The sequence below is a fragment of the Polistes dominula genome, unplaced genomic scaffold (genome assembly GCF_049000335.1).
Source record: "Polistes dominula isolate Pdom_NZ unplaced genomic scaffold, Pdom_raw_medaka contig_77, whole genome shotgun sequence".
NCBI classification, from domain to species: Eukaryota; Metazoa; Arthropoda; class Insecta; order Hymenoptera; family Vespidae; genus Polistes; species Polistes dominula.
The window spans coordinates 9,879,648-9,903,877 of record NW_028301152.1 but is presented as its reverse complement, the minus strand read 5'-3'; the positions used below and the strand labels follow the sequence as shown (position 1 = coordinate 9,903,877).

General features: G+C 34.9%; 1 protein-coding gene across 5 annotated transcripts in view; it reads left to right on the top strand.

Annotated features, from left to right (window-relative positions):
• The window catches only part of Rbp6 (RNA-binding protein 6), a 583,327-nt gene that overhangs the window by 198,786 nt on the left and 360,311 nt on the right, over nucleotides 1-24,230 (top strand). For all 5 annotated transcript variants that reach the window (XM_015319952.2, XM_015319953.2, XM_015319955.2 and 2 more), the window contains one exon: nucleotides 20,014-20,095. In XM_015319952.2, the coding sequence (XP_015175438.2) occupies nucleotides 20,014-20,095 (82 nt within the window). The remainder of the gene's footprint in view (nucleotides 1-20,013; nucleotides 20,096-24,230) is intronic.

Sequence of the window (24,230 nt, the reverse complement as noted above, 5' to 3'; positions counted from 1 at the left end):
AAAAAATTTTTAGTATATATATTTTATTTTATTTTAGTTTATTTTACTACTATAATTTTTTTAGTATATAAATATAATATATATAATTATACTTATATAAATAAAAAAGTACTATATTTAGTACTAAAATATAATTTACTAAAATACTAAATAAATTATATTAAATATATATATAGTAATTTAAGTTAATTATTATATATTAAATATTAAACCTAAAAACGTAAGTTTATATCGATTTGAATCGACACTGAAAATTCGATGAATTTTTCTAAAAACGAGAGAGAGAGAGAGAGAGAGAGAGAGAGAAATATAAATTAGAAACAGAAATTTTCCAATTTCGTGGTCGTATCGTTTCAATAACGATAGTAATATCGTTCGACTTAAATAATTCGTGGCGCGTAAATGCGAATTTATCCCAAAAAGTATTTAATTAAATTCCATAAAAAATTATACCGTTGATTTTTTGTTTCATTTTCTTTCATCTCCCTTTTTCGTCATATTCAAGTGTGGACCAAAAGTCGAATATTTCTGATGGGACACGGGGTTTGGTTTGCTAGCGGTTGCATACGCAGAGAAAAAAAAGGGGGCAGAGAAAAAAGAAAAAACCGGCCACCACCATCACCACCACCACGAACCATCCCGTTCCTATTTCATCCTTTTTCCTACATCCGTGTTCTGCCGTTTCCCTCTTTATCGTCATCACTTTTTTTTTCTTTTCCTACATTTCTCTCTCTTTCTTTTTCTCTTTCTGTCTGTCGTTCTTGTTTGAACGTCACTATTCACGCTATACATTTAGGTATTGTATCGTCCATTGTTGAGATATCGAACACCGTATACGCTGCTTCAATGTAAATGACGTCAAGCGAAAAAAAAAGAAAAAAGAGTAAGAGAGAGAGAAAGTAAAAGAACGCGGTAGTTGCGTGAAGAAAATAGAAAAAAAAGGGAAAAGGGTTGAGGGTTGGAAAACGAGAAGAGAAAGGGCACCACGACCGATGTGATGCTGCTGCTGCTGCACGACCGTCGTTGTTGTATAGTGGTGCAGCAAAGGGAAGGCGTGATACGTGTATTTTTGCGTTCTCTGGCAAGTTCGCCAGTGCGTGCACCTGACACCTTTAAACTTACTCTTATCCAGTGCAAATGTTTAATACTTTTTTTTTCTTTTTCTGTCCTCTAACCCTGTTCATAAATTATTTCATAATTTACGAGGAACCCTAATTCATACGGTATATGTACGAACAACTCAACTCTTGTTTTTTTTTTCGATACATTTCTTCTTCAAAATCAACAAAGAAGTAAAAGAAAAAAATCACAAAATAATCTGTTTTTTTTTATTTTTTTTTTAATAAATACGCACTTGTGTTGAAAAGGTGGGAACTTTTTCTTTTCGCAAACTTTATATTTCTTTCAAATAGTTTCATAAATTCTTTTACTATAACTCGTGACTCTCTACCTTTGATTTCAATTAGAAGAAATGGCGTGATAACTGTGATATGACTATGATGATAGTAATATGGTGGTGGTTACACGAAAGCTCTCAGTTTCGAATCATTCCTCCCATATTTTTTTCTTCTCTCATAGCCGATAAGAGTGAAAGCCATAAAGAAGGTGGAGTAGCAGCAGCAGCAGTTGTCGCGGTGGTCGGGTAGAAAAAATTTCTAGAAAAACTTTTCGAGAGAGAGAGAGAGAGAGAGAGAGAGAGAGTGAGTGAGAGAGAGAAAAACCATAGTCCAAATGCAAAACTATCTGGAGTCGTCGTAGTAGCCGTCGTAGTAGTCGTCGTCATTGCTATAGAAGTTTTCGGGCAAGCCAGTAGTCGTCGTCGTATAGATAGGAAAAAGAAATAAAAAAAGAGAAGCGGAGATAGAGAATAAGAGGATAGGGGTAGAGTGGAGTCCGGGGGTGGGGTGGAAGCGGTCGAGTGTCGGTCGAATAAAGTGGATTCTAAAATTGCGGGCCGCATAGCTGAGTCAAAGCCACGTATGGGGTCTCTCTCTCTCTATCTCTCTCTATCTCTCTCTTTACTACTTCATACCTTTTGGCCATCCTCCAGTAACGCGCAGCTATCCACAGTTTTTACTGACCGCGGAACCTCAAACGTACAAAAATGGTAGTCGAATACGAGAGAGAGAAAGAGAGAAATACATTTTGTATGCTAGCAGAATTGGTTAGACCATTGGTATAACTTAACATTTATTCGACTTATTATAAGAGAGGAAAAAAAAATCTTGACGCAACCTTTCACACATTTTATTTCGCAGATTGTTCGAGCAATACATCAAAGTATTTTAGGGAATAAATTATTATACGTTCACCTAGTCGAATTTGTTAATTATTTTTTATTTATTTGCATGATATTAAAAAGTTTTTTCAACGAAAAGTAGTAACTAGATAAGAAAATGGATATTATATTTTTTTATGGGAATAATTATTGGCGATGATAGGTAACCCCCTTCAGTCGGGGGTTGTTTTCGAAGTATCTGTGAAATAAGGAAAAGGGAAGGCGAACGTGCCGAAGAGAATAAAGTTGAAGTATTCGTGACATAGAAAGTAGTAGTAGCAGAACGCGAAAGTGGAGCAAGTGGTGCTATGTCAGTCCGGACGAAGGAACAAGGTAGAGCACATCCGGAAAGAAAGAGAGAAAGAGAGAGAGAGAAAGAGTGAGGCTTATGTAAAGCCTGTTAAGTCGGAGATACGATCGAAAGGAGTGTGTCAAAGCTAGTTTGAAGCTGGTTACGTTACATGCCACTATTCTGATTCCTCTCCACTTATACGTTAGAGGAATATCTACAGGGTAGAAGAAGACTGACTACGGTTAGCCCACTAACACGAAATTCGCTTCCGTGAAACACGATTGTTGCATTATTCGAGGGTCGTCGTCGTCGCGGCTTTCGAACTTGCGGTTTTGAGCTTGGGATGGTCCTTCTTTCGTTTTAAAACCCACAATGAAAGAATTAAATCCTTGAAAACACGGCGGGGCCACCTTTGCCACCACGTTGGCTTTTAACGTTGTCTCTTATTTTTTTTTTATTTCTTTCTCTTCGTTTACCACCCCTCACCCTCCTACCCCTATTTATCCTCGTTTTGCTTTTCTTTTCTTTTGTTATTTTTTAAAAGATACCTCGGGAATATATCTTTTTTTGGATAAATACTTTCGGATATACGAAAAAAAAGAGATGCAGATACTTGAAATCTAAATAAGAAGTTATTTTATCATTTTAAAATTCATCGGTGCATTTTTAACTGAATCCATTGTACCTAGCTTACGTCTTGAGTGTTATAAATTACATTTGTCATTTATTTACAACGGTCCTCTCGTATAACGTACTTTTATGACTCATAAATCGAAGCGTATAATCTACTTTAATCGAATTCAACGGCTCATATACTTTCATTCTGAAAGGTTAAGTCGTCGTCGTCGTTGTTATCATCGTCGTCGTCCTCCGTATCTTGATATCTCGTAGTCGTCGTAAAATTCGAAAGATTCGTTTAGAACTTTGCTATAGATTTCTGTAGTTGTGCGGAAATCTTGTTGCTCGTGACTACGACGACGAAATTCGAAATCACTTCTTATATTATCCTGTATGAAAAAATAAAGGGGAAGTAACGAACAAGTAAACTGTAAAAATACGTCATAACAGGTCGAAACGTACTTTCGTTAACCCATTACTTGCCACAATACAAAAATGCAACAAAAAAATTAATTAAAGTTTATAATAATATTCATATTAACCAAATAGAACTATTTTTGCAACATTTGTCTTTTTTTTTATTTAAATATAGAAATAATTTTATATATATATTTTTATATATTATATATATATATAAATATATAAAAATTATATTATAATATTAATTAAATAATATTATAAATTTATTAATATAAATTAAATAAAAATTAAAAAATATATTATGTATATAAATATATAAAAATTTATTAAATATATATAATATATTAAAAAATATATAATATATATATATATATATTTATATATATATAATTTTTATATATTTTATAATAAAATATAATAATATAATATTATTATAAATTATTATATAGTAATATAAAATATAATAATTTAAATAAACGATCCAACAATTTTAACGAATATATTCCATTCTAAAGTTGCAGTTATTAAAAAAAAATTTGTAAATGCGTTCCAAAGAAAGCCATTTGCAAGTAATAGGTTAAATAAATATATGTTGTTAAATATTATTCAACAATACGCTATGACATGTAGGAGGGGGTGGTGATGGTGGGTACATATGCGTTGTGTTGTGTTACATTGCGTCGTTGTAGTAGTCTCTGTAGAAAATCGAAATGAAGGAAGTAGAAGCCGTCGTTTGGTTCATGGGACGTCGTCGTCGTCGTCGTCGTCGTCGTCGTCGTCAGGTAGTACTACGAGGAAGAAGAGAACAGTTGCGTTTAAGCTGGAGGTCGCTGGGCCTCGACGTTTCATTTCCGTCGACAGGACGGAAGTTTCCAAACCCCCTCCCCGTTTCTCAACCCCCCGGTATAGAGGAGTTTGTCTTTTGTTCACTACAGGGCCAAAGTATAGGCAAACAGAGAGTAAATGGAAGGAGAAGGGGTGGGTTTGGGTGGGGAGGACGAGAAGACGAGCAAGGAAAATAGAATGGGTTGGAAGAGGAGAAGAAGAAGAAGATCAGCAGCAACAGCAACTCCTTCGGGAAGAAAGAAGAGGGAAAATATTAGTAGTAGGTGGGGGAGGTAATGCCGTCAAGGGAAACGAGCAGCTTAAAGAGTTTAAATATACGTTGGAAATTAAGGTCGCTACTACGTAAACGTAAACCTGATCTCTTTTTCCTTCCCTCCCTCAAATGTTTTTTTCCTCTTCTTTTTTCTTTTTTTTTTGTTTCTTCACCTTTTTGGACTACGTTATTTCTTTTAACCGCTGTTATGTATCTCGTCCGCAATGCGTTGAAAGAGAAAAGTAAAAAAGACACTGGAGAGACTGGTGGAACGACGAGGAGACTTTTTTTCCTTTTTTTTTTCAACGTTTAAGCGTTTTCTATGAGTCTCCGGGAGAAAGTCGAGTGTCTCCTCCTGTCTATGTACGTCAGGGTTTCTCAAGAGGAGGAGGCAAGGATATAAAATATGGTTGGAGTCTCTTTTGCGCCGGGTGCACCAGGCATTTTGTGATATCGCAAAGTGCTGCATTTTACGAACCTTCCGAGAAAGAAGAAGACGTTTTTTTTCCCCCGAGTAGTAGCCGTTGGGTTGGATGTGTCTTTTTTCTACGTTCGTAAATAATAACGATGCATTGGGAATAATTTTTATTGTGGCATGTACCAACCTACCCCTTCGTCTTTTTTCAACATTTTTCAAGATCTCATTTTTTCGTACGAGTGAAAAATTCCTTTTTTTTTCGTGTGTAAAATCGAGGATTTTTACGAACGAGTAGTACTATTATGTACTAAAGTTGAGAGTTAAGAAATGTGAAAGATGAAAGATGAAGAAAGAAAGGCGGTAAAATTTCGTTTCTCGTTCTCTTTTGACAGAACAATGGGTTGGGGACTCTCTTTTAGAGTACAAAGTGACTGAATTTATGACCACCACCACCACCAAGTAGGTTTGGCAAAGCGTTCCTTGAATGACAACAGATCGAATTGGTTGCTCTTCACGATTTTGATGTCAGGCCAACCAGAAGGAAAGAGAGAACTAGAGAGAGAGAGAGAGAGAGAGAGAGAAAGATAAATACGAAGTAGGCGTCGTTGATTCAAAATAGCAACACTACCGAGACCTATATTCTACTTTTGTTTCTAGTCATATAGGGATATATATGGTACATCTAAATTCAACCGACTAAATTCCAGATGTTGTACAGAACAATCAACTGACCGAAACTAAGGAAAACCAATGATTACAAACCAAAATTGATTGCACACTTGCAAAATACAAAGGAATAATTACTATTATTTGAACAATAAAGTTTTTGGATGTTAGTAAAATTTAGATGACAAATAACAATTGTAATAGTCGTTTAGAGAAAAATATTGATCGATCTAAGTCATACCGGAATATTATGCGAATACACATTACGCTCGGCAATTTTCCAGTAAATCACAAATTAAGAGAGGAAATCATGTATTGAGCCCATTAAAGTCAACAACCAACCAACCAACCAACCAACCAACCAACCAACCAACCAACCAACCAACCAACCAACGTCAGGGAGCAGAACGGCTGACGCAGCGTATCGCGTCAGCGGATTCTAATTTAGCAAGCGCATATTCGTGTCCTCGACATTCGCCTATTATTATGCTATTTATCCCTATCCATTTTCTTTCTGTCACTTTCCTTTTTTATTTCTTTTTTTTTTGCAAGTAACATCTCAACGATCTTTCATGCACGTTACGTAAATTTTCTACTTTCATATATTTTTTTGTTCGTTTGTTTGTTCGTTTGTTCGTTCGTTCTTCTTTCCTTTTTTTGAAGTTTCCCGCGAACATTCGTTCTTTGGTTGGTGTGTCGGGTAAAAAATCAACGAAAACGAAGCAACGAACGAACGAACGAACGAACAAACGAGCGAGCGAACGAACGAACGAACGAACGAACGAACGAACGAACGAACTCGGCACATTAATTGGAAGCCGGTATTTCGCTTTTCCACCGGGGATAATTGCTAGGCGAATCGGTAATATCGCGGGTTGTTCGAATCCAACTCGTTTTCCAACAACGTACCATCGACACTTTCGTTCCTTCGGTATTTTCTCTTTAACTCTTTCATCTCCCCTTTCTTCTTCTTCTTCTTCATTTATTTCTTTCTCATCAGTATCCGTCGTTTACGATGAAAATCGAAATTCCTCGTTGATAGGGAAAATTTGAAAATTTCTCATTTTCCTATACCTTTATCCGGATTTCGCGATTTGACTATTCTCAAATGGGTGCATTCGTGGGAAACAATGAAAAGCTCTTCTTCGATAAAACCCGATTCGAGCCGTTTTCCAATGACTATGACAGTAAGAAATTGTCGAATTGAAACAATCGATTCCCCATTCCATCCCAACCCATTCCATCCCATAAAACGACTATCGTTCACTCAAAACAAGACCCCTTTGGATGATCTTATCGATAAAAATGATCGAACCTTTTTCTTGAATCTATCGTTGAAAGGAAGAAAGAAGGATTGATAGACAGACAAATAGAAAAAGAAAGAGGACCGATAATCGAGGCTAATAGAACAAATTGTACCGGGGTACCGAACGCCGCCAAGTTTAGCACTACGATATACGGCCCAAACAACCAAAATAAATTACTAATCACGAATCTTAATCAACGGATCCAGATTTCTATATATAAGTATGGTTTCTTTAATCCTGATGCCAAATCGACTGATGCCGAAGTCATGTGTCATAGTGAATAATTTTCATCTAGGTCTTATGTTAACGAGCGGAGATCTCGTTTAAGATTAATTATCATATATCATTGATATGATATTTCTTTGAAAACAACATTTCATTTTCGTACAAATTCGTATTCATTTCTTGAACATAATTTAGTTAGATGTGTATATATATAATATAGTATATACTTATTAATAGTTTATATAATAATTAATAGTTAGGTGTCTATATATATATCTAAATAATTAATATAAATAAATTATATATAAATATATGTAATTTAATATATTTAATATATATTATATATAATTTAATATTATTATTATAATTAATTATTATATTAATATTATTTATTATATATAAATATATATATTTATAAATTTCTATAATTTATACATATATACATAAATATATATATATATAATTTACGAGGAAAAAAAATTAAAAGATATATAGTACTTATTATAGTAGAGATTTTTCTGCAATATATTAGTTTAATATTAGCAATAAGTTTTCATGTATGAAAAGAGGTATAATATATATCTATGTATATATATATGCGATATTCGATAACACATTAATAATGATTGGAAAATGAATTGAAATATCGATTTCTAAGTAGGCTATCGTTGTTATAGATAGAAACAAACACATTAATTCTCGTTGCACAAGTGCGTTTGGCATGATCATCTCCTCGTGATATTCATTCTCAAATACTCTCTCATCTATGATACTTTCTTGCCTCTTACGTGTACCATTAACCGTATGTCCATGCTTCTAATTATAAGTGAATCTATGTTTGGATAAGTGACCGATATTTTTTGGCATTGACAATACTATCTCTTTTGCTCTCATTAAAATGTACTAGTATTTATGTGACGTGCCCGAGTTATGTTGTTTCGTACTTCCAATCTTGTAATTTGCCGTTCTCCATCTACCTACCATCACTAGATATGCGACCCATCACAACAACCTTTTTTACAAAAAATATAATTGATAGAAAATTTTACGAGTTTTCTTCGTAATCTTTAAATTTTTTTAGATGGACAAAAAATTATTCGTCAAAGTATCACCGATTCGTGAGGCAATTTCTTTCTCTCTCTCCACTTGTCGTTTTCTACTTACTAACATCGTATTAATATGTTTCTTTGACGTCACCGATACATTGAATTCAACCATGGAGGACAATTCGAGGTTAACGAAGGTTAATTACCGCGACTACGCACGAACTCGCCTCGTCTCTCTGGTTTTATCCCCTCCTCCCCCTTCGTTCTCTTCATTTCCCCTTTTCCCAATACCAATATCGCTTTGCGTAATCGGCTCTTGCTCGGTTAGAAATATAAGTTATACATGATGCTGGTAGTGGTGATAGTGGTGATAGGAGGGGGAATATATAGTCATTCAATTGCTTCTCGTATAACGTCGCTTTATATTTTTCAGTATTTCCCCAGCCAACCTCACTCCCCCTCGCCTTTAAAATCCTCTCAACTCAACAAATATAATAAAATATAATTCGACTTCTTTAACGACTGAATTTTGACCATTTTCTACGCATAATAAAATTATGTATATGCGTGCTTGTTTTTAAATACATTAACAAAAAAAAAAACAAAAAACAAAACAAATTTCCTTACCGATAGTGGAAAAGAAGAGAAAAAAGAGAAAAGTGGTGAGATTTGAGAGAGAGAGAGAGAGAGAGAGAGAGAGAGAGAGAGAGAGAGAGAGAGGGGGGAGGGAGGGAGATAAAGAAATGAAAGGCCAGGAAGAAGGTGAGAGATAACGAATGAAAACGAAGCATACGCCAGTGAAATCGGATTAAGACATCGAGCTGGATATTGCATTTTTGATCGGGTTCTGTTGGTCCAGCGGCCTCGACTACTCGTAACCGTCGGGGTTTCCTCTGGATTGAATTATTAAATTCAATTTTTCGAGTACTGAGAGATTTGAATTATTAAACTAGGCTTGGCGCAGAGACTCTTTGCAATCGCGGTCGTGGCCCGTGTTTTCCTATCTATCTCTCTCCCTCTCTTTCTCTCTTTCTCTTTTTCCCTCTTTCGCTAGCTGGCACAGATATTCTATTCTTCCTTCCTTCCTTCCTCTCTTCCTTTTTAATTTCTTTTTCACTTCAACGACTATCTATTTATTTCTTTCTTTTTCCTATCACTTTGCTCTTCCTAGATTTTGTTCACTTCAATTCTGTTGCTTGGATAATTTTTATATTATACCATTGAATATGGAAGGAAAGGGGGATAATTCATGAAAATCCATAAGATTTTTCTAGTATCGTATCGTAGGTATCTTTTCTTTTTTTTTTGTAATAGTTGTACTAGTCGACATCCCAGCAGTAGGATCAATTCGTTGGCTGGTTATTGGAACGAGCTTGTGGGATTTCAACGGTACTTTACTCGAATCTTTATTTTATTTTTCTTTTTTTCGAAATGAAAAATAAAAAGATGATAATGTAGAAGAGATTTGTAAGGAAAAACGGGTGTATTAAAAATAATTTAAAATAATTGTTATTGGTGAAAATTATTCGTATCGTTTTATAAGATAATTTTAAACTATTGCTTATTTTGTAAGGAAAAACTGTTGTATTTAAAATAATATAAAATGATTGTTATTGGTGCAAATTATTTGAATCATTTTATAAGATAATTTTAAGCTATTTCTTCCCTCTCTCTGATAAATATATATATATATAGTTGGCATGAAATAGTGTCTATGAATTGGAAGTATCTTAAAAAGACACAAAGAAGGTAAAGCGGACTCCATTCGTAAGAGCATTCGTTCGGCAATGGTATATCGCGATCGTAGAAAGAAAGGAAAGTAGATAAGCGATGCTAAAAGAGAGTAGAAAAGTGAGTAGTAGTAGTAATAGTAAAAGTAGTAGTAGTAGTAGTAGTAGTAGGAGGAGGAGGAGGAGGTGATCGAAGAGAAATCGATCGAGACCTTCGATTGGACGTATCTTTCCTCTTCTCGAACGGTATTATCGGCTACTACTATTACTGGCCAACAGTAGTAGGACCGTTCTAACTCTCTCAATCCAGCAGCACCAGCACCAGCACCAGCACCAGCCAACCAGCCAACCAGCCAGCAAGCACTCGAGACGGAACGAACGGACAGAGAGATCTAAAGAGACAAAGAATAGAAGAGAGAGGATCTTTACTGGCTAGTTTTCCGCGCGATTTCCCGCGAGAAAACGAGAAAGGATTGAGGGTCCGAGATTGGAACGGGACGACGACGAGATGGGGTAGAAGAGAAAGAGAAAAAGAGAGAGAGATGTGGGTGGTGGTGATGGTGGTTGGCACAGAAGCAAGCAAGAAAGCGAGGAGGAGCTTAAAGAAAAAGACGAAGAAAGAGAAAGTCGAAATCGAAAAAGCTCCGAGAAAGCTTCTTAAGTGGGTAGTGCGGCGAAGAGCCGCCCCGAACTGGGTTCGATGGCGAGTTAAAGGTGTGAGAGAGAGAAAGAGAGAGAGATGGATGGAAAGAAGACGACCGACCCCTCAGAGAAAGGCTCAGAAAGAAGAGGAGAATCGAAGTGAGAGAGAAAGCTATACAGAAGGGGGGAAGGAAAGAAGATATAAAAGAAGACGATGGTGTAAGTGAGACGTAGAGAGAGAGAGAGAGAGAGAGAGAGAGAGAGGTACTGGCTTAGCGGAGCGTATTATCGTATGAGAATCTCTCATCGAATCCAATAGTTCGAGCGCGCGGATGTGGAATAAAGCTCATCAAGGATTCAGCCCGCAATCCACATTCGATGAATTAAAGATGTCTCCAGGAGAGTAACAAGAATGGATATCCCCCTTTTCCTATATATATATATATATATATATATATATATATATATATATATCTTTTTCCCTTTTACCTTATCTCTCCTTTCTTTCTATCGTACGCTTTTACTTTGCTTTTACGTCGAACATCGCGCTGCTGATCTTGCTCGTTGCACCCGCTTGCTAGTATAGCTCCCATTTCTTTTCCATTCTCTCTTTCTCTCTCTCTGCAAAAGTTCCGTCGACTTTTACCCTCCTCATTAGCAATGGGATTAAGCTCTATCGTTACACGACCATCGGTCACGATTGGGGAAAAAAAGAGAAAAGTTTTGCGGGTTTTTCTTCGGCTTTATGTCGAATTCGATGCCATAAATCGTTGAAGAAATATCGATATATATATATATAGATAGGTAGAGTATAGAAAAGATAGATTTCTATATATACACCGGTATATATGTATATATATGTAGAAGAGTTTTAAGTGTCGAAGATGTAGACGAAAAACTAGTATTCAGTTCTTTTCTTTATATTTTATTTTCTGGAAAGGAAAACTCTATTCAGAGACTAAAAAAAAAGATTAGTAAGGCCATAAAACCATAAACAAACCTAAGAATTTATCGAGATATATTGGTGTAATGAAAACCTTTTGTGTAGTGTCGGGACCTTTGAGGAGTTTCGAATTCCTATGTAAACATATGCGATACCATAAAAAAGATAAAATTCCGATGTTTTAGATGAAGTTTCTTTATGCATAGTTCCCACTACCAAAAACCATAGGCTGTACCCGTCGGTGGACTATGGGGTGGATTCTTATGTTATTAGTCAATAAGATTCGTAAGCTCCTTCCCTCTCCAAAGGGGTGTAGGTCATTTCTGATATAAAATATGTGGAAAGAAATAAGAAAGTAGCCGTAGCCTTAGTTAGTCATCAGTCGTAACAGTCGCAGTTGTATTATAAGTCGTTATCAGTTGTAAGAATACAGTCGCTCATCTAAGTTGTAATCGTAAGATTGTGGAGTTATTATTGTACTTTTTCTAATACCTATTTTAAATAAATCTTATTAGTAGGATTAAACTGGGTGTATGTTCACTTCGCACCTCTCACCCTAAATAAAATTCCCTACATTTATATATATATGGTATAAAGGTGATTGGAGGGAGATCGAGGAAAAGAAAAATGTGAGTGCAAAGTTCGCGGAAAACTTGATGAATCATTTACGAACGAATACGATTTCTTGGTTTTACGAATGTTGAAAATATGAGATTACTTGAAAGAGAGAGGGTAGATTATGTGTCTCTAGAGTTTTAATTTACTGTTCAAAAGGAGCAAGGAAAGGAGAATTTAAATTCATAATCGAAGGAAAGTGTCAGAGTAAAATCGTAGGTTCGCGAGTTAGCTAGCTAGCTAGGGTAGACTTTGGTTGGTGGTAAAGAAGGGGTTAACGGGGGAGGTTCGAAGTAGTAGGAATGAGAGGGCGCCAGGAGTTGGGTAGATTTGTACCTGCGTGGTTGCCATCATTAGAATGGTGGGCCATAGCTGCAATGCGGGCACCCATGCGACCGAGTGGTGGGGACAGAGTGGTGGCTAGATACCCACTATGCATCGAGTATGCACTCTAACTATACATCGACTATGCACTATCGCAACTCGTAGAAGAACGAGCTTGGCTCGTGGCCAGGTAGGCTTCAGGTTCTGTCATCCCTCCTACGTTCCTATGTAGCAATCTATATGTGCCTACCAAATCAACTCCTCCCTTTCCTCCTTCTCCTCCTCCAACTTCTTTTCCTCCATTCCTCCTTCTTCTTCTTCTTCTTCTTCTTTTTACTCGAATCGGCCCTCCAGCAGAATCTACTGCTATAATGTCAAAGTCCTTTTTTTGCTATTCTTTGGAATATAAATAGTAGGATATATAAATAGGTCATCTTCTCATTTCCTATCAACTTTTCTGTCCTTATTTTTTTTTCTTTTTATTCAAGGATACGTCTAGTTTTTTTTTTCAAGTTATATTTCAAATGTATTTTTGATTACGTTTAAGAGAATCAATATTATTTTAAAAATCATTTTCATTCTTTTTTTCGTTTGGTAAATTCATCCACGTTAGACGATTTATTTCATGCCAATAGGTTGAAAGCAAAAAAACTCAGAAACAAAATTTGATATTGATTTAATATTCCAAGATAAATGGATTAAATTTTTTTCATCGATCAATCTTCTCAAAGTTTTTACTCGTAAACGTGCAATAATGTAAAAATGCGTAAACCTTATATGCATCGAACGAAAACAACTTTTGTTAGAACGAAAGTATTTTTTTTTATTTTTTCAATCTTCAATTTTATTCTTTTATTAATAAAAACAATTAAAGGATGAAAGATTCGTGTAATTTTTCTTTTTATACTGATCGGTCTCTCGTACATATCACGAAACGAATTATTTCGGGTACTTATACCAACAGTTAATGTGACTATTCATAAAAGCGAACATGTATTCGCACCACTACCACCACCACTGTCTTTTTGGAATACTATGGTATGTTTAAAATAGACCGGCACGCGAACGAAAGCAACATGAGAAACGTAGAGTCCATGCTCATCCCTTCTAGCATCTCTTATTCCTTTTTGTCCATCTTTTGTCTTTTTTTTAATTCTATCTCTCTCTTTGTATATCCCCCATAGATCTTTTTATTTCCCAAGCTTAAAAGTTCGCACAGTAAAGAGATCATATTATGTTTCACTTATCAATAACAGATTTAAATTTAATTCATTACTAAAATATGAATTAAATAATAATAATTGTTTTTTAATTATTATTATTATATATCGCATAAGTTTAATGAAAAAATCTACTTTGACAATTGAAGGTAATAGCAATTATAAAATATCCAAGGTTGATATCGGTTTACTATATATGTAATAATAACATAAGTAATATAGTAATATAGTAATATAGTAATATATATAACACTTTGATTTTTCTACACTTCTTTTTCATTCATTCTAGTATCTACTTCTGAAATGTAAAAAAGAAAAAAAAACGATACTAAAATAATAATCCATTATCGTAGACGACGACGCGGCACGTCTTCGCTAGTGGGAAATCTCATCTTTCTAAGATCATAAGGAAGGCGGTATTTTTTTCTTCTTCTTCTTCTTCTTTTTGGTTTATTTTTTTCTTTACTTGAAGGTATCGCGGAGCCATTAATATAACTGGATTGCTCGCGTCTCCTTCCCCTTTTTTTTCTGTTTTTTTTTCTTTTCCTAACCTCTCCTTTCTCGTTTGCTTTTTCACGCAGCAGTAACTTCGCGTTTATTTAAATAATGCCTTAAGGTCGAGCCTTGAGCGTCCTTTGGCGCAGAATAAGTAATCTTAACGGATTCGTGGATGATGATGAGAGTGAGAAGAAGAAGAAGAAGAAGAAGAAGAAGAAGAAGAAGAAGAAGAAGAAGAAGAAGAAGAAGAAGAAGAAGAAGAAGAAGAAGTAGAAGGATGAGGATGAAGATGAGAATGAAAAGAAGAGAAAGCAAGTGGAAAAGGAACAAGAAGAAGAAGAAGAAGAAGAAGAAGAAGAAGAAGAAGAAGAAGTGGATGGAGTGGGGTTAACCCTTGCGAAGGGATAGAGTTCGGAAAGTGTAGTGAAAGAGAATATAAGAAGGAAGAACAGAGATATGAGAGACAGAAGGATAAGAAGAAAAGGGGTAGACAAGGCCATTCGTTTCAATGAACGAATTCTCTGGAATGGGGAAACAGGCTCCTCCCTCCCTTTCAAGCTCCTTCCTCCCTTTGACCTCTACTTCTCTCTTGAAGATTTCAACATGGAATAGAACAGGATAGAAGTTCACGTATATAGAACTTTATACGGAACCCTTCTTCTTCTTCTTCTTCTTCTTCTTCTTCTTCTTCCTCCTTTTCAAGTTCTTCTTCATCTTTCGCAACCTTCCACGGCATCTTATTTGAATGAACCGCCACGCTTTTCGATTTTTTTTCGGTTTGTTTGCTTGTTTGTTTGCTTCATCTTCTTTCTGGATATATATATGTATATAGGGGACCAATATGTTTTTCAAAAGTTGATTTTATATTACGAGTTTTGTGCTTGGTGGTCTCTGTAGATATGAAAAGAAAACGTCGGAATAAAAGAAGAGAGAAAATGTTGAGGAGGAGCATACTCGAGTCGCTTGAAGAGAAGGTGCTTTCAAATTTGCTTGGTTTAACAATTTTTGGTTGTACTCAAATGTTGTTGGTCCCGCTTGAACTTTTTAAAAACGACACGAAACTGTTTCTCTTTTTATCTTTTGATGCCTCGTTGAAGCAAATTTTTTTTTAATCTCTCATTCGTCGTATTTCTCTTTTTTTCTTTGAATCTTGAGTATTTCAAATTACTTTTTGTTTTTCATTTTATTTTTTGTCAAGACCGTTTATAGTTCTCAATAAAAATAGATTTAATAGTTTTTCTACATATAGTGATATTATAATTAAGTGCAATGGTATTCCTTAATATTAAAAATTTGTTACTATAATATTAAAAAATTATATATATATATGTATATATAAGGTATATACTTTAATATTAAAAAATTAGTTACCGTATATGTAAACGTGGTTTGGAGAAACACTTTATATAAAAAAGACCACCAAAAATTATATTTTTATATATTAAATATTTAATTTATTGTAAAGTCGTTTATCACTTATATATGCATACAGAAAATGTTAAAAAAAAAAAGAAACTTTTTCAAACAAAAAATCAAATAAAATTATATAAATTTTAAAGTTGATCTTAATTTGATATAACTTTTATGCTTTTAGAAGAATAAATTTAGATTTTTCAATAAATATGTGTCAGGTTGTAAAAAAAATAAAAAGAACCAGTCACTTTATATATTAAAGGATATAAAGCCAGGATTAATGTTGACGAATGAGGTGTATGGGGTTGGTTGTAGCCAACGGGTTACATTGGCTTACTACTGGCATAGAAAATTTAACAATCGATTTAATCTCAAACGATCACACGAGCTTAGACGAGAAAGAGAGAAAGAGATGGAAGAAAGTGTGTGGTGCATTGACCTTCTACTACCATCGTCTTTAGATATAATTACTTCTCTTGACTCATCGTTATCGTTTTCTTATTACAGTCTAAACGAGAATTATCTTTTTTTTTATTCTTCGTACTATTAAATACTAGAAAATAAATTATTCTTAGGCTAGGCTCTGGTGTTTATGTTAACTCGACGATTATTCTTGTTGAAAAATATTGAATGCTTTAAGAAGATTCTCTAATGCACTTTAGAATTAACGATTTGAAAATTCCTTTAGATTTGAACGTTGTTCCAGGAAGATGTATACGTTTAATTTTATTCCATACGTTTTTGTCATGGCTTTTAATCATTCGTAATGTCCATAAACGTGTCACTTTAAAATCTATTAAAGCAGAAGAAATATTTGCAATTTTAAGTGTTTTAGATATATAATTTTACCAATGATTTTAACAAATATCTTCATGAGATAGATTCACCTTTGCAGAATATATTTGAAACCTTACACAAAAGTTGTCAGTTTTAATATTCGACGTTTTTCATTAATCAAAAAATCGTCTCGTATACTTCTTTGTTTTTTTTCGTTTTAAATCATAATTATAAGAACGAAAAGAGGAAAGACTTTTTTTCATATAGAGAAATTCTAGGGGGGGGGGGGAAACAGACGTATCACGTGGGGTAGGGTAAAAGGCCAAAGGACTTGGCAATTCCTTTTTTTTTCTTTCCTTCCTTCCTTCCTCCCTAACTATATACGAGGGAAAAGGGCAAAAGAATGCAAGGAATTGTGCACCGACGCCCACGCCGATTCTCAGCGTGAAAAATAAGTCGTGCCGAGGAACAATTAAGGAAATGACGGCCGTAAATTTTCGCGGGTTCTAAGAGACGTTTTAAGAGTACCTCTTCTAGCAAACGACGAAATTACTTCCATCAATCCGCGCCGAGACAAATTAAAGAAGCATCGGCGAGCGAGCCACCCACCCCCTACCAACCCCCTACGGTTTGCTCCTCTTCTTCGACTTAACGACATTTTCATAGCTCAAACGGAGAATAATAGAATGGTAGAAGAAAGGAGAGTTCCAAAGAGCTTTAAGAAGGCTAAAAGAAAAACTATTTGATTAGAGGACGCGAATCAGCTTCATCGTTTTAAGCTTATTGGATCAACGATTAGTTTTTTTTATCATTCGTTCTCATTCGTTGCTTGTCAGACGAAATGGTTCTTATTATTGTTCATCCAAATTTCTATAGAAATCTTTCTACCAAAATATATATATATGATATGATGTATGTATATGATAATATTATTTAACAAAACACCTCTTCCTTTGTGAAAATAATTAATTCGAATCTTTAGTTAATTAATACTTTATGACTAAAATATTATGCTCAGGATATAATTAACAATTTTCTGAGATATCATCGTCGTAATTGCGGAATAATATACTTCCCTACAATTTCAAGGAAAACGCAATAATTTGACTAATTATAAGAACATAGAGAGCGAATGATTAATGAATAAAGGGAAAGTCAATTTGTGCATTGTTTTAATTTTGTAATGAGGACATTTCCTTATCAATCATTTTTCATTTTTGTTTTAAGTCGGTGGATCATCCTAGTAATAAATATATTTTACAAGTATATTCCAATATATTGTTATATATATATATATATTTTTTTTTTTTTTGAAAACCCCAATGATACTTAAAATGTTCTTTCGAACACGTATTTGAGAACAATTTCCGTTTAGATTTCTCCTTGGGTAAATCCCGTAAAGATAACCAAACGAAAAAGAAAACGTGTCGAGCAAAAGGAAAACTTTCGCATAATTTTCTCTTTTAGTAGCCTATATCACGTTAGTGTATCTCCAACTTATCGAAGAAGAGAAGAGAAGAGAAGGGAAGAGAAGAGAAGAGAAGAGAGCACTTGCGGACCGAATAGGCTAGTAACTACCGAGCATTACTAGGTTTTCAAAGCAGTCTGGATAAAACAGCGTATAATTAGATAGAGTGTAAGATATATTTGGAGCTTGGCCATATTGGCTCTCAGCCAGGGTTCACCATTTTACGATATAACTACGCGTTGCTAGGAGAGAAACAGAGAGAGAGAGGGAGAGAGAGAGAGGTCGAAGGGTGCCATGGTCGGAAGGTACTCAAGATTGGTTACACTATGTTACGTGCCATCGGATCTTTATAGAACCTCCTGCGACGCTTCTGCCATGGTCTACAATAAATTGTCTTCATTACTCTTATTCTATGCACCAATGGAAATTGCGCTATGTAAAATGTACGATGAATCTATCACGGTTTGGTCCAATTATTTCTTTTCTACGATACAGTTACGAGGGTTTAATTCATGTACACGTGTGTTCGTGACTTTACAGCAAATCGATTAAAAAAATTTCTTTTGCGATATGACCATCCCCTAATTATCGGTCAAACCGATGATTATTAATATGTCTCATTGATTAAATAATTATTATGGTACTATCAAAGATAATCATGCAAGAAATGTGATAGATTATCTTTCGTTTAATATTATATTAATCTTTTCATAAATCCAACGAACATTAATAATTACGTATGCATATATATATATATATATATATATTTTTTTTTTTTTTTCTTGAGAGAGAGAGAGAGAGAGAGAGAGAGAGAGAGAGAGTGTCAATAAGCTCACACGCTCGTATATCGAGCATGAGTAATTAGGTCCCTACGACGACGAGTTAAGCTGAAGCTCTCCTGTGTACGCACGCACTACGAGTTTATCACGGTATGCGGATTATGCTCGACACTGTCAAGTCGCGCGCTGTTATCTACTAATTCCAATTACTGTCAACGATTCTCTTTCTCTCTCTCTCTCTCTCTCTCTCTCTCTCTCTCTCTCTCTACGTCGCATTGCTCAAAGGGATTTTCGTCAAAATCAGAAACTCCTCTGACTAAAAATATGAGAATTTCAAATAATTCATAAATCATTTTAGTTTTGTTTTTTTGATATTTCAAATTGACCTATCGTACTACGTGATTTGCAAGCTACGATATCGACGGGGTATCACACGTACACCCACCTCCTCCCTGTTACCCGCTTTAGTCGCGTGATCCTTCAACTGATAAAACTATTTTCCCGTCACTCGAGTTTGATTTTGAAACGATCGTTAAAGCGATCTTCGTTAACGAGTTACTTGCTTCGGGTTTTAGTTTTTCGCGTTTCACCTGTGGAGATATAGAGAGGACTTTTAGGCAGGTAAAAGCGGACGTGTTGTACCCGTCACGCGTCGACAGGGCGGGACCAGTTCGATTTCTTCGTTCGATGCAAATCGAGGGGAAAAATGAAAGTTTTAATTCGGTTTTAAATAGAGCTTAGGCCGTACTCGCAATTACGAAAGTTTTGGTAATTGGCCGAATCCTTTCGGCTGGCGTTCGTTACCAATTTCCTAGCAAACGAGATTTAACCAAGTGCGAGGGCTTTATACTGTAGGGGGATCCTGCTATGTACGGGTACTTTGAAGAGGGTTTGCGTGATACTTTATCTTTAACTTACTATATTTAAAGTCTATGATTTCATTTTGGAATTCATATCAATTGAAATAAAAAGGAAAAAAAGGATTATTCGAAATCCGGTCTAAAGTTAATTTCAAATATTGCAGATGATACATGAAAGATTGAAATTGTCGAGATTCATATAAGTCAGTGCATATCCAAATATTTCGATTAAATTTTTATATACGTTAATATTTAGGATATACACCTAGCATGACCATGTGAATTTAAATATTATCCAATTTTAGTTTTTAGTGCTAACACAAATAAGTAATACTTTGTTGCAATATTAATTTGGATCTGTTTTTATCATTACAGAGGGCCTTAGAGAGTACTTCACCAAGTATGGAGATATCACAGAGGTTATGGTTATGAAAGATCCCACAACGCGACGATCAAGGTGAGCGAAATAACTTGTCGGATAGAAGGGAAATGATTTGTGTGTGTATGTATTTTCACTTTTATCATCGAGTAATCATTTATATCACGAATGATCAAGATAGACGTTCGTAAACGCATCGAAGCGTATATCGATCTATCTATCTATCTATCTATCGATCGAATAGGTCCTTCTGTTAGATTGGGGTTCGGTTGGTTCTACTGCGGCATAATCCTTTGAGCTCTCCCTAGAGGAAAATTGCTAGTGGGTGACCATACCGCGGTTAGTAATTGTACTACGCGAAATTTCCGTTGGTCGAATCTGCTGGTTGGTCGCTTATCTTCGTGCGGTTCGTAGGAATGTCCCTCGAGAGCTTCTGGATCATGATCTACGGGAACGATCGACGATCAAGCATGCGGAATTTGAGAGCGCTTATTAGCGGCATCATGGTATTCCATTCTCGCGTGCTACTACCGGCTTTCCTTTTGAAACGCAGACGTGCACGCAAAGTTACATTGCTGTATAAGCTTTCCGTATTATTACCTATTGAATCTTGCTTTAAACGTAATCGATGTATGTATGTATATAACGTTTCGTCATTACATTTTACATACAATTTCTAAAAACAAATAAATTCAATAATAATAATAATTATTATTATAATATTACATTTTTATGTTAAAGATCGTAGAAAGAGGCAGGCGTTTGTTCGCAAAGATCGAATCGTTCTATCGTGCGAACGATAAAAAACCTTTCGTGATGGAAGAGATTATCGCGTTAAGAGATAATATTCATGAGTATGCTAATGTAGAATAAAAACGTTACGTTATTCTCAAGTATGCCGGTTTTACTCTTGGGAGAAAAATGTCGATAAATAGGTGATATGTAAATACATACGCGTTGTTTAAAATGACTCGCGAGGGGACTATTTTCTTTTAATGAGCCAATAATCCATCGTTAAGCTCATGCTTCACGTTATCAATCTATTTATCGATGCGTTCAAATTGTTATCTAAAAGAAATAATAATGAATATTTCATTATCTCGATTATTTTCATTTGGGAAGATTTTAAAGCTCCCAAACTCGGGATCAATCGGATCGATCATAAAATTGCATTGATTAAAGTATATGAAACATTCTAATCTCTCATCTGCGTTTAGAGTGACAGTAGATGCTATAAGGGTGTGGGGGGAGGGGTTTAAGCGCCGAGTTGCTAAGTGCAGTGCATCTGCGCTTAGATAACGAAAGGAAATAATGGACGCTTGGGATCGTTCCACGTTTTGCAGGTAAAGCTAGTTCACATTCGTTGTCACATTTATCTACCTGATAAGTTTATTCTCGGGCACACCATCTCGGCCTACTATCTTTAAATACGTTTCACGAAATCGCATTTAGGCACCTACACAAGCGATTATTAACGTTACGTCAGGTATTACCGAAATAGGTCTCAGGTGCAAATAAATTAACCGATAGTCAAGCCAACCGAAAGATAAGGGATGGAATTTCAACGCGTTATATGTGCGAACTACCGATGCTTAATATTAATTAATAGACCGTTTAAATTGTTCTCTTTCAGAGGATTAGGATCGGAATAAATTTTAATGATGAAACGTAAATGATAAAAAAGAAAATGAAAATAGAGAGAAAAGTATTTAATAAAAGTTAGATAAATGAGTTTTTGTGCCAAATAAATATTTCTACTTTGAAAAATAAATAAATAATTATATATTGCTAATTTGAAAAATTAAATACTTTAACCCTTTGTACTCTTATGTCGAGTGTGACTCGACATCAGTTTTTACCTCAAAAAATATCATAACTTTGAAAATTACAAAATATAACAATAATGAAAATCACATGAACATTTTATTTCATTTATTTCTTCCTTTACAATATATTAATTACCATATTTTTCAGTTAAAGTAAATTTTAAATAAAATATTTAAAAGTATTTTAACCTGCAGGAAACAAAATTGAAATATAATTCGGAGTGCGAAGGGTTAATAAATGTATTTAGAAACGGAGCATAGAATTTTCTCACCTTTAGGCGAAAAATCGTGGAACAAATCCGAAGTGGTATCGACAAACAAAAAACTTAGTCACCGATGGTAGTAGGGGAACGGTAAATGCTGGCATCAGAGTAATTACCGGTTTTTAAGTAGTAGGAACGAGGGGTGGATTGCTACGACGAGGGTTGAAAGAAAGAGAAGGGGAATGAAATAGATAGAGAGAGAGAGAGAAAGAGAGAGAGAGAGAGAGAGAGTGAGTGAGTGAGTGAGTGAGTGAGAAAGGGAAAGAAAAGAAGAAAAGAAAATGGACTAGGTATTACAGGTGAATTCCACGTTACGAGGTGATAAGAAAACAGTACGAGTGTACTTTTTTTTCTTTTCCTAAATTCTACGAAACATTTTTTTGTTGAAAACTAATTTCCAAATTATGATTTACTAAAATTACATGTCTACTTTTTGATTTGCATTTATCATTTTTTGAGTACAGCAAGTGAATAAATTTTGTATGTTGTTGATGAAAATTTATTAAAATCTAAATTACTTTTTATTTCTTATTTCTTCTTTTTCTCGTTTACTTTTTTTCATCTCAGACAAACCGTAAAAGGAAGAAAATACGACTCGTTTGTCGTGTCATTCCATCAAATGATATACTACTTACCTCTTTTCTTACTTATTGTTAGTAAAGAGCAATTCACAAAATGCCTACGTGCTTTTGTACTATTCATATTCAGTTCTTAGGTTGAATAAAGTCGTATTCGCGTTCCTTTTGATGTATGTTATATACATACACAATACTTAAAAAAAGAAGGTATGATCAAAGCACAGATAAGTAAGCCAGCAAGAAGAAAGCACGTTCGAGGCATTAAAATCATCGTTTTTGCTTTTTAAGATGATACAGTCATAGCTCGTTCAACAGAAAATTATATGCAATGCCATCGTGTAAAGGACTCGAATAATGAGAACATTGTCATGTATAGTTGTCAATGATTTAACGACGATATTTTTTTCTTTTTCTCTCTGGAAAAATATCTTAACACTTTAATGGCTCTCACAACATGTGTGTCAAAGATTGTTGATCAGTACCACACTCTCTGTGTGATAATCTGTGAATGTAAACAAGTGTGCATATTGCAATTGGCTTCGCATTTTATTCCTACGTTTTCGATTTTAGGTAATTTAATATTACCGGCACCTGATAACGTTTGACTGCTTAGACATGTGACCATTATAGTGTTAACTATTTTATCAAAGAAATAAATGGGTTCATCTCGTACGTTAGTTGTTGGTTGTTGTTGAAGTCTTTGAAACAAAAAGAGAAAAGTTTTGAAAAAAGATTGCGAACTATAATTGCTGTTAAATTATCGCACAGTATTATACATTTTCATCTCTTTTCCACTAATATCGAGTACTCAGTTTCCCCCTTTCTCCCCCACTTCTCTTCCCACCACCTTTCCCTGTACCTCGTTACTCTTCGACTAATTAATTGGCCAGAAACTTTTAGTAGCCGCCCGTCTCGCGACCCCTTCTAATTATTCATTCCTTTCATTCCGAAGAGAATAAGATAGAAAGAATGAGTGAGTGAGAATGAGAGAGAGAGAGAGAGAGAAGAGAGAGAGAGAACTACCGGACAACAAAATGAAACACGGGAACAACTTACTTCTGTCGGAGCTATAAAGCAGAAGCAACAGCCAACCCGACGAGCCTATTCACACCCGCTTATTAAACGGAAATAAAGCCTGTAGGAATCAAAATCTCTTTACTCCCTTTTCTCGTGTTCATTCTCTTCACTTTTCTCACCTTTTCTATCCTATCTTGTTCCTCATCCCATTTTCTCTTCTCCCTCTTTCCGAAACCTCTTCTCAATGCTTCTCGACCTTTCTCTCTCTTTCTCTTTTTCTCACTCGCAATGCTTCAAAAGTTCGATAACAGTTAGGAATTGTTCTGTTCGTTAACCCCGTTTACGAAATGACATCGTTGTGATCATATCCGAAAAAATATAAAGATCCTCTTTTGTCGATTGAAAGGTTTAAATTTCGAAAATTGTACGAAATATTTTATTTATTTATGAATTATTATTAGTTGGTATTTTAAATGCATCAATGCACGTGACGATTTAAATATTGTTTTAATTTTAATTTTAAGGTTCG